This window comes from Nestor notabilis, unplaced genomic scaffold (genome assembly GCF_000696875.1).
Source record: "Nestor notabilis isolate BGI_N333 unplaced genomic scaffold, ASM69687v1 scaffold5423, whole genome shotgun sequence".
NCBI classification, from domain to species: Eukaryota; Metazoa; Chordata; class Aves; order Psittaciformes; family Psittacidae; genus Nestor; species Nestor notabilis.
Window position 1 is genome coordinate 1 of NW_009923157.1, and position 10,498 is coordinate 10,498.

The 10,498-nt window shown below is 41.5% G+C and overlaps 1 protein-coding gene across 1 annotated transcript; it reads left to right on the plus strand.

Moving 5' to 3' along the window:
• The first annotated feature begins 6,176 nt into the window (after nucleotides 1-6,176).
• Nucleotides 6,177-8,037, plus strand: SOCS4 (suppressor of cytokine signaling 4). Its single transcript, XM_010011979.1, has one exon. The coding sequence runs from the start codon at nucleotides 6,272-6,274 to the stop codon at nucleotides 7,577-7,579; it is 1,308 nt and encodes a 435-aa protein (XP_010010281.1). The 5' UTR covers nucleotides 6,177-6,271; the 3' UTR covers nucleotides 7,580-8,037.
• The last annotated feature ends 2,461 nt before the right edge of the window (nucleotides 8,038-10,498 follow it).

Genomic DNA, 10,498 nt, shown 5'->3' on the forward strand with positions numbered 1-10,498 from the left:
GGCTCGGTCCCCGGTGGGTGCCCGCTTCTGCTGTGGAACACTTTGTGTGGGTGCACGCCGGTGTATACATCTTAATGTATGAAGTGCATATGCGTCTACTGCATATCCTTACGTACGCTTAATGGCAGTCCCTCAAGAGGCACAGGGATCGCAAAGAAAGCCAAAATGAGGGGCAGTGTCCTTCACCCCCCGCTTACCCAAAATCCCCATCACAACCAAGTGTTGCAGGGAGGCCGGGGGGTGCCCTGGCCCAAGTAAAGGCTGCAGGATCAAACCCATTTGGCGATTATGGAATTTGGTAATTTTGGAATTACGCTGCAATTACAGCCAGCCCGACGCGTGTGCTAGATGCAGCTGACAGTGGTTGTAGTTAGGCAGGTAGAGATTGCGCTGCAAAAATCATTAAGCTTTCGTGCGCTGAAAAATAGGAAGAAAGCCTGGTGGTTTAATTTGGTTTATTTCTTGAAGGGCATTAAAATGTTAGAGCTCAACATACCTGAAATAAGGATTAAAAAAATCCCCGAGTTAAGTGTTTTCCCTTTATGTAGCTTTAACGATCTGGCCCAGTTTATTCTTGTTTCTAAGAAAAATTGCTTCCAGGCAAACCCCTTTTACCTTCAGTTTTGTTCTGCCGCAGTTATCGGTGGTTGGGGTGAGCAGAGTAATTTATTTCTATTGGAAATGTGGTTGGGCTCTCTGTAACAGTCACACCGTCGGTACTTTCATGAATGAGTAAGTGACAGGATTACAAAGCAGGCATGCTTCCTTTTAAAAGAGAAAATATGCCCAGATTTCATTATTAAACCTCGTGGATGCTGTGTAGAGACATGTTTTCCATGGGTGTCTCCTGACATATTTCAGTAAATCGTGATTTCTAGGGAGGATATAGTGTTCTAGCAAAATGATTGGAGCTGAACTGCTTATTAGATGAGTGGGAAGACCAAGCTATTCTTACTGCAGCCGTGTTGCAAGCCACTGCCTGGGACAAACACATGTCAACTGTATTTATTTTTCTTTATTATTTTAATTCGCAGAAAATCTCATGCGAACTGCACCTAAAATATTTTACAATATAAAAGCCGTTTTAAGTTCGGTTCCATGTAACAACTAAATTCATTGTTTCAAGGTGCTGCCTGCTGGAATAACTCTCTGAATGGCATCAGAAAACTGGGGGGAGGTTTTTCGGGTTGTGATGGGGATCCCACAGCTACCTGGCCAAGGGACTGCAGGCCCTGTGGCTTGCTCACGTCCGAAGTGGCACGGCATCAAATGCAAAGTTATTCTTTAAATCCGGTCAGGAACTCAACCTGCTGGTGACTTGATTAATAGGTGTAAGTGGCTGCGAGCGGAGCAGCAGGGCGGGAGCCGGGAATCGCGCTGCTCTCCTATTCGGTTTCTGGGTGGAGCGTGAAGTGTTGGTCATGGACCATAAAGCTTTTACTGATTTAGTGTTTGAGAGGCGGCTGTGGTCTGCCAGGCGCTGTGTCCATCTCTCCTTCTGCACATGAGCCGGGTTTCGTTAAAGCAGTAGATGCAAGCAGCCCTCACCTTTGGCACCTGCTTCCAGATCACTTCCACCTCCTGGGAATGAATAAAACAGTCTCAGTGTTGGAGTTAGATGGGCATGGTCGCATGCTGCCTTCCTCTTGCAGGTCTGCAGGTACACAGGCCCAGGACGAATCAAGGGTATTCCAAGAAAGAAGTATTGCAGGTTAATTACCGCTGGTACCTTTAGACAGTCACTTTCTTTCTTGTGTGTGATTATTGCTTTAATTTGCTGGAAAGGCCTCTGGAGTCAAGCTTAGGTATTTTTGGACAGTATCATAAATCAAAATAAAAATTGTCAGAAATGAAGAAAAAGAATTTCAGACAGAGGAATTGAGACTTAATGTTATCCTTAATAGGTTGGGCTTTTTTCCAAAATAAGTCAGTAGCAGCTCAACTTCAATGGAAGGTCAGGTTTTAAAATGCGGTCTTGTGGCAAAAATCTGATTGGGCGAAATTAATGAAAACAGCATGTGACTGTTAAGATTTTTTTTAAAATAACTTCTGTGTAAGTTGAAATTAAAAAGAAAATGTAGTCCAGTTTGTTGTAGCTTGCTCTTCTCTCTCAGGATTTTATTAGCTCTAGAAGAATATCAACTTCTATCACAATTCCAAAATTGATTTATTGTTCTTCGTGTGAGTCTCCTTGTTTAATTAGAGGCATAATGCAGCAGCACTTTGGCTTTTGTGTGCTTGGGCAGAAAACTTTCAAAAGTCTTCTTTCACTAAAGGAGTCGGGCAGCATGGGAAGCACCTGAGAGAGGCGGTGGGACCTCTGTCCTCAGGTTTGCAGGACATGGCCAGGCCAGGGCATGGCTCCCCTGAACCCACGCTGGCAGCGGTCTGGCTCCAAGCATGAGGGTGGGCTGAAGACCCCCCACCATCTGCTGCTTCATTATACTGAAAGGGAAGTAGTTTAATGAAGATGACTTAGAGGTACTGGGTAGAGGCAAGGATCCAGTGGCTCAGGACATGCATATCTAGTTAAAGCAATTCAATATTTATTGAATAAATTAAAAAAAAAAGGTCTGTCTATGTTTATGGCTTTGATTCTCCTATTGGAGTTATTGACTATTTGCTGCTGATTTAATTAGACATATGGTGAGGTTGTAACAGCTTTATCACAGTTGTTGATTGCAGCCTACCTCTGGCTAGGAGGTAGAATTGTTATTGTCTCCAAATAACTGCTAGATACTGCTTTTAGTTTGGGCTTGAAGTCTTACTGTTGAGGCATTAGCGCTTGAAAGAAAAAGCATCTTGTGCAGCCATCTGCACCCCCCTCCGCAGCCTGGCGAGAGACGTGCCTCTGAAGGAGGGAGCTGTGCACGTTTTAAAAACAACAACAAAACCCACCCAGCTCTCTGCTTGTCCTCAGGAACTGTAAGCTGTGACAGTGTTGGATAACCTTGAACTACAAGCCAGATCCTGTGGCCCGAAATGAACTCTGCTTATCCCTGCACATTGCTTTATCTTTGTTGTTCACTTAGGCAGAAGAGCTTCAAGCATAAGGGTTTTGTCAAGCCTGCCTGATTCTGATACGCCTAAGGTATCCCTGTGTAGATGAAGGCTTTTGTAGGCAGGAGACTAATTATATCTACCAAAAGGATCTCAGAACGGTGTTGGACTCCTCCATTTAACCTTGCCTGCAGGGAAGAGTACATTCTGTCTTCCCTCTTTTATCCTTGCCCTCCCATCCTGGTCTTTCAGTTGCACTCCAGCCATTAATGGATGTACGGTACACAGCATTTCCCCTGGACATTTGCAGTAAAAGGAATAGCTGGTTTAGGTGGATAGCCTTAAGTGGTAATACAGCACTGAATGCCTCACTGTCTTTTATGCCTTTTTCTTTCCATCACCCAAATTATCTTTGGTTCCCATTTTACTGGGGCTGTGAATCACGGATTTGAAAGGATATGAAGGCGTGACCCCTTCCTGGAATGCCAAACAGTGGGATCTAGGCACCTAAATACACTGTGGTTGATGCGTGTTTCAGAAGGCAGCTTGCCTGTAAGCACAAGGACATTTGTAACACATTTGGAAACTGAGGTTTTATCTCCTGAGTCACAAGCTGACCACTGACCCATCCTTTACTCTTCCTTCACAAGGTCAAGTTCAAACCTGGTTTTAGTAGGATGACATCCCTTTTTCTTCATATATTCCATGCTCTTTTCACAGGTCTACTGTTATGTCGGATTAGCAATTACTATTCTGACGTGGCAGAATTGGCGCCTCAATTCCAGCAGCCTTCAAACCCCAGGGAAACAGCCCTCTGTGTTGCTGGCTAATGGGCCATGTCTTACAGCGTCACATGCTGTTTCTCCAGTTTAAGTTTCAGGGTTCAGGTACCACTAATGGTTTGCAATAGAAGAAAGGTACAAAGTAGAAGGTGGCTTTACAGTTACATACAACAACAACCCAGAAATGACACGAACACTGAGCTTGCTTCAGTTGCAGACTGAAGTCAAGACATAACGGGCCTTTTCAGCACTTCTGGTTTTGTACATTTGGCATTTTTTAGTGAAAAGCCCATATTCTGCGTATTTGTATTCCTCATGTGGGCTGGACGCATAGAATGAGATAATTGAAGATTTTAAAAGCAGTTACAAACTGTCATATCCTGATTTTTAAGTACTTGACTTTGCAACCTCAATGGTATCTCTCTGACCAATTAAAAATCCCATATATAGGGAGTTAATGTATTTTACCACAGGATGAATCTAGAATAACTTTTTGTCTTCAGTTACTTCCGATTATCACCAGGGTAAATGAGATTTCTTTGTTTTCCTCTTCTCTAATTGTGGAGAAAATTCAGTGCTCCACTCTAGTTGTTTCTAGATTAAAAATATAAATATTACAAAAACAATCAATGAATCTTGGTCAAAACAAAGGTGTTTCGGGTCTCATAAATAAATGAGACCTATCAGCAGCTTTCTCCTGTCTGCATTGCATCCTGCAGTGTTTTCACTGAAAAGTAGTTTGCAAAATCCTGAAAGAAGAGATCTTTATTTTCATCATTGATTTGTAATCACTGGAATATGGGCCGTGTTCTGTAATTCTGCTTGGTACCAGTGAGGTGCTATTCATCTAGACTGCTTTAATGCCAGGGGTTTTTCAACCTATTTGCAATATTTAACCTATCTTACCCTCATTCTGCATCTCTGCATCTCCTCCCTTCCCCTCCCTTTTCCTTTCCCCCACAGCTCTCAGGTTTGGGGGTTGTGAATAAGGAATAGAACGTCCAAAATTCCTGGGTGAAAGTTACATCTGGGATGCGTTTGGCCCACAGATTGCATGTGAGCCTTTTGGCACGGCAGTCTTACTCTGTTACTGAAAGCAGAGGCTTGAAGTCAAGGCTGCACAGCCCCGGGGGACAGCAGAGAGGTTGTGTCATGCTGGCTAATCCTGATGATGAGAATGGATTGAATGGAGAGAGGAAGTGGATGCCCTTTTGTCTTCCTGCTTAGTATTAACCATGTCAATTAGTTAAAAAAAAAAAAAAAAAAACCAAACCAAAACATTAAAAATCCCAAACACACAACAAAAACCCTGCAGCCAAAAAAACCCAGTGGAATAGAGGAGTTGCACTTCGATTTGGTGAAAAAGCCTCATGGTACATGATGGGAAACATTTCTGCATTCTGCCACGCCTCGGGAGACTATAGCATATATAACATACTGCTATCTATGTAGGTTGAAAAAATTTGCTCTACTTTCAACTGGGTAGTCATAAGAGGATTCTTTTTTTCCAAGTGCCACATTCAAAAGGAAACCTCTTATCTATTTGAGAATTCAATATGCTTTTGGAAACAAAAGAGAATGAAATCAGCAACTGTAGGTTTCAGAGCAACACTGATTTTAATAATGTAAACTTCCTTCTCTAACGACTAATAAGCAGTTCCATCTTTCACAGCCTTTTAAAATTGCTTTTAGTAAGAGACTGGATTGTTTTAATCCTTTTCAGTATGTAAAGCCCCAGATATTTCAATCCCTTAGGGGCTTGGTATTTTTCTAGCTCCATTTGAAAAGGCAGAGGAGAACAGCTTTCAGAAATTGATGAAATCTGTGACTGATATAATTCTTTTTTTCTTTTTTTTCTTTTTTTTTTAATCCAGAAAGTGACCCAAAAGTGTCAGTTAAGAAAAAGATCTCTGGCATCCCACCCTGTGGATTAGTAGCAAACAGGCATATCATCTAGGTACAGTAGCTCTTTGTACTCTGACCTAGTTGCTTCTGTTCTGGCTTGTTCCTTCTTGAAAGGTTATTTGGAAGAGATACAGAATTTGCTCAATAAACAGCTCAAGAGTATCACCTGCCACGTGAAGCCCTTCCATTTAAAATGGGCCCTAGCATAGTAGGATTGCCAACACCCAAAACTCTCTGCTCTTCTGCGTATTCAGAATAGATATTCTAAAATCATGTTAAGATGGTTTATTACAAAAGATATTTTTCCTAAGGGGAGGTTAAGACAGCCTTGTCTGGGATCCAGCTGGTCTTTGTGGGGTTACTGGTGAATTCAGCTTGAGTATATTACTTCCCATGGTTAGCAATCAGTTGTCACTGTTGTCCTGTATACACCTGCACTGGTCTTGTGTTAGCTGTTAAAGCAGCTGTGTTTTCTTTTTCCTTAGGTATTTCCAGAAAGTGCCTCAAGGAAGCTTCCTTATGTAGGAAAACCGTGCAAGAAACATAGTGTGCTTTCTGGCAACTTGTGAAGTAGAGCTGTCAAAATGGCAGAAAATAAGGACAGTAGTATTAAAAACGCAGATGTGAGACCCAAAAGCAGCCGAAGCAGAAGCGCGGACAGAAAGGATGGTTACGTCTGGAGTGGAAAGAAGCTCTCCTGGTCAAAAAAAAGCGAGCATTGTTCCGACGCTGAAACAGCAAGCACTGAGGGAAGATCAGGGACTAATTTAAGGAGCCAAGAGAGGAAGTATAGCTGCTCGTCTATCGAGTTGGATCTAGACCGCTCGTGTGGTCACAAGTTTTTAGGCCGATCTCTCAAACAGAAGCTGCAAGATGCTGTGGGTCAGTGCTTTCCCATAAAGAATTGTAGCAGTCGGCACACCTCAGGACTGCCATCAAAGAGAAAAATTCATATCAGTGAGTTAATGCTAGATAAGTGTCCTTTCCCTCCGCGCTCGGAGCTAGCTTTTCGGTGGCACTTGATCAAAAGACATACAGCCCCTATAAGTCCAAAAGCAGAAGACTGGATAATTGCTGATTTATCCCAGCATGAGGAACAGGAGGATCAGCTGCGAGACGATGAGATTGCCAACGGGGGAATGGACTCTCCCTCCCAGTCCTGTGACTTTACTGACAGCAGTTCCTCTAGGGGTGATTTAAGGTCTGAGTTGGTTACAGGTAAGGTGGTAAGGAGCAGTAAAGATGAGAGCGATATGGACTCCGATGATGAAGTTATAACACTGTGCACAAGCTCTAGAAAAAGAAACAAGCCCAAATGGGAAACGGATGATGAGCTACGGATGGAAACGCCTCCAAAATACCATACACAGATTGATTATGTCCACTGCCTAGTCCCAGACCTCCTCCAAATCAATAATAATCCCTGCTATTGGGGAGTCATGGATAAATATGCAGCTGAGGCGCTGCTAGAAGGAAAGCCGGAGGGAACATTTTTGTTAAGAGATTCTGCCCAAGAAGACTATTTGTTTTCTGTGAGCTTCAGGCGCTACAGTCGTTCCCTCCACGCACGAATAGAGCAGTGGAATCACAACTTCAGCTTTGATGCCCATGATCCTTGTGTTTTCCATTCTCCTGACATCACAGGACTCCTAGAGCACTATAAAGATCCAAGTTCCTGTATGTTCTTTGAACCACTTTTATCCACTCCACTGAACAGGACTTTTCCTTTTTCTCTCCAACATATATGTAGAACGGTTATTTGCAACTGTACGACTTATGATGGTATTGATGCACTTCCCATTCCTCCATCGGTGAAGCTGTATCTGAAGGAATATCATTATAAGTCAAAAGTTAGAGTGCTCAGGATTGATGTACCAGAGCAGCAAAGCTAGAAAATATTTTTATGAAAGAAAGAAATTGTCTCTAAGCAGACAAATAGTATGTTCAGTCTTTCTTCCTTCTACAGTGGTTGTTTTTTTTAATAGCAATTTGATTTACTTCTTTTTCCTTCCTGCAGATTATTTACCATCCAAACTAGCCTCTGTCTAAGGCTTTTTTATCCAAATGTACTTTGATTCTTCCTAGCTCTCTTTTTTAGAAATTATATTCCTTGTGGGCTTTTGGTACAGTTCCCAGACTAAAGTTTTATGGAATTTCAGGTAGGCTTTCTGGTATTTCTATAGGTGGGTAGTCTTTAGATCTAAAAAAAACCCCTAAAAATCAGTTTTGAACTTGATCTGTCTTTTTTATTGTAATTTACATATGTTGGTGACATGTTTGAAATGATGCACTGTTAACTAAAGATTGACTCATCTGTATTTTCTGCATTTCTTTTAAAATGAGTGCTCTACCCCCTGTGTGCGTGTTTGTCTGTCCGTCCATATCTAATATAGTAAATTCATCAGTCTATTTCTAACATGACTATTCCAAGCAAAATGAAGTTTGAAAGAGGATATGATATATCAGGGGACTAAACACCAGGGAGAGGAAAAAGAATTCAAGTTAAAGACAACACTCAGTACAGGAACAAACATGTATAAACTGGTCGTGAAAAGATTTTGCTTGGAAAAGAGAAAGCTCGTCACCATCAGAGCAGTGGGGTTCTGGAACAGCTTTTCATTTTGTATAATAGCAATAAAAAGCGAACTACTCATAAATTGGGATTTGATCAGTGTCTGGAAGGAATAATGATACAGTTACTTATGATAGATGTGGCTTGGACTTGGGAACTCTGTTTCTGTGTTACTATTTCATTAGGAATACCCAGTTTTCACTAAAATTGCTGCTGCTTCATAAATGCTAAAACACAGAGGGGGAGAAGGAAGAAATTTCTTTAAAAATATGCATATTAAACTATCTGATCTTGCATGGCTGATCCTGAGGTGATGATCAATAACTTTTCTGCTTTGTTAGTAGGAGAGCTGGTTTTTTTAATAAGTATAGTTAAAAAGAAAAAAGTCTGAAGATTTTTGTTGCAACGTGAAGCATTTGGTCAAGTGGCTTCCTGCCAAATTCTCTGTACGGGAAAACCATGCATGGATAATGCTCCTAAAAGCATTACTTACATTACATGGATAGGCAGATCTGCTGCTGAATTATTGGTGAAACCCCACTGAGACTCAGTGGATCTGTGTTCAGGCAAGAAATTCTATTGCTTTCCAGGCTGGCCTCAGGGCACAGCTCCAGGAGGTGCAGGAGCAACTTGCAGTTCTGTTGTCTCCATCTGTATGTGCTTTATTTCTATTTGAATCTTTTTAATTTCACCTTGTACAGAATCTGACAGATTTGTAGGCATCAAATGTGTCCTTCGGGCTGGGTGCTCTGGAGTTAGTAAGGAAGAATTGCCATGCAACTCAACCAGGGACCTGCCACCCTGTCTTGCCCCCTCCCTGAGCAGAGAAAACCTTTTCCACTGAACTGCTGTCACTGTGATGATGTAAACAGATTTCTAGGGACATCTGCTTAGAGACCAGCCTGTTTGTTTTCACTGTGTTTTAAATAGGTTTTGAACCAAAGTCTCCAGGGAGAAAATGCTAACACATCAATCTATGGCATCACACGTGGATGAATACGCTACAGGACAAACCCTCAGCTGCTATAAATCAGCATGGCTTTATTGATACGCTTATAACAGCTTATACCAGCTGAGATTCTCCCTCCTCCATATGCAAATGTAATAGCATGACTGATGTCAGAAAAATTACCCTTTTTTTCTGTCATCTTTTCCTTGTGCGGCTTCCATTCAACTGACATTGCCTTTTGCATAAACTGTATTTTATCAAGGACAGCTTCACACTAGTAAATCCCTTTTCCCCTCTATCACTACCATTTTCCAAACACATAGTGAGTGAGCAGCAGGGATCGTCTTGGCTCTGCTCTTTTACACAGCACCTGTCAGGGTGGAATGGTGGGCTATGGTTTGCCATGGCTGCAGAACAAAGTCAAAATCTTGACTTCACAGTGTGACATCAGAGATATTTGCAGGCTGCTTCATTGAAATTCTCTTTCAGAAACTCTTAATTAGGGCAAAACGCTCATCATTTTAGATAGAGATTAGCATTATTATTATTTCAAGAACACAAAAAATAGATTTTGACCAGAAGTCATACTTGCTTTGAAAGTCAGCAAAGGTCACTACCTCTTTCAAAATCAGTAGATTTTGTCCCTTCAAAATGAAAGGCCACGAAACAACCTTTTTTTGGGGTATAGTTCCCCAATGCACTGTGTTTTCAGTGTCATTCTGTATGCAGCCTACATTGTTTTGACATTAGTTGATGCATCACTTATCCAAAAAACCTCTTGAGTACTCCAAATTTAGGAGACCTATATAATACAGCATTTGGGGGAAGAAGGTGCGGTGCATAAAAATAGTGCCTTTGGACTGTGGGCCAGTGAACTGCGTTTATTTAGAGGAAATCAGATGTAGAAAATACTGACAAATGAGCTTTTGTGGAAGTTCACCTCATTCTCTCTGGTTTTATTTGTCCAGATCATACCTGTGTGACATTTGTACCTAATGACGTTGAGTTGTGTATACGTGTGCAGTCCGAGAAAGATCTAGTTCATGAAGTATGCATTTTTTTATGAAACATGAGAACTCAAAAGATCTATTTTGCTTAAATCCATGTACCTTTTTATCTTTTTTCTCTTTTTTCTTTTTTTTTTTCCTAAGACTTGTAGAAATTAATTGATTTTACAATATGCCAACAATTGTGACCCTAAAGTTTTCCTCCCACAGCAGTCATTATCAGTCTTACCAGTGCTGCTCACTCAAATAATATTTTATAACACCTTGGTCTGAAGTGTGATCG

Coding starts and splice junctions, on each gene's coding strand:
- SOCS4 (XM_010011979.1), top strand. CDS start 6,272: ATGGCAGAAAATAAGGACAGTAGTATTAAAAACGCAGATGTGAGACCC.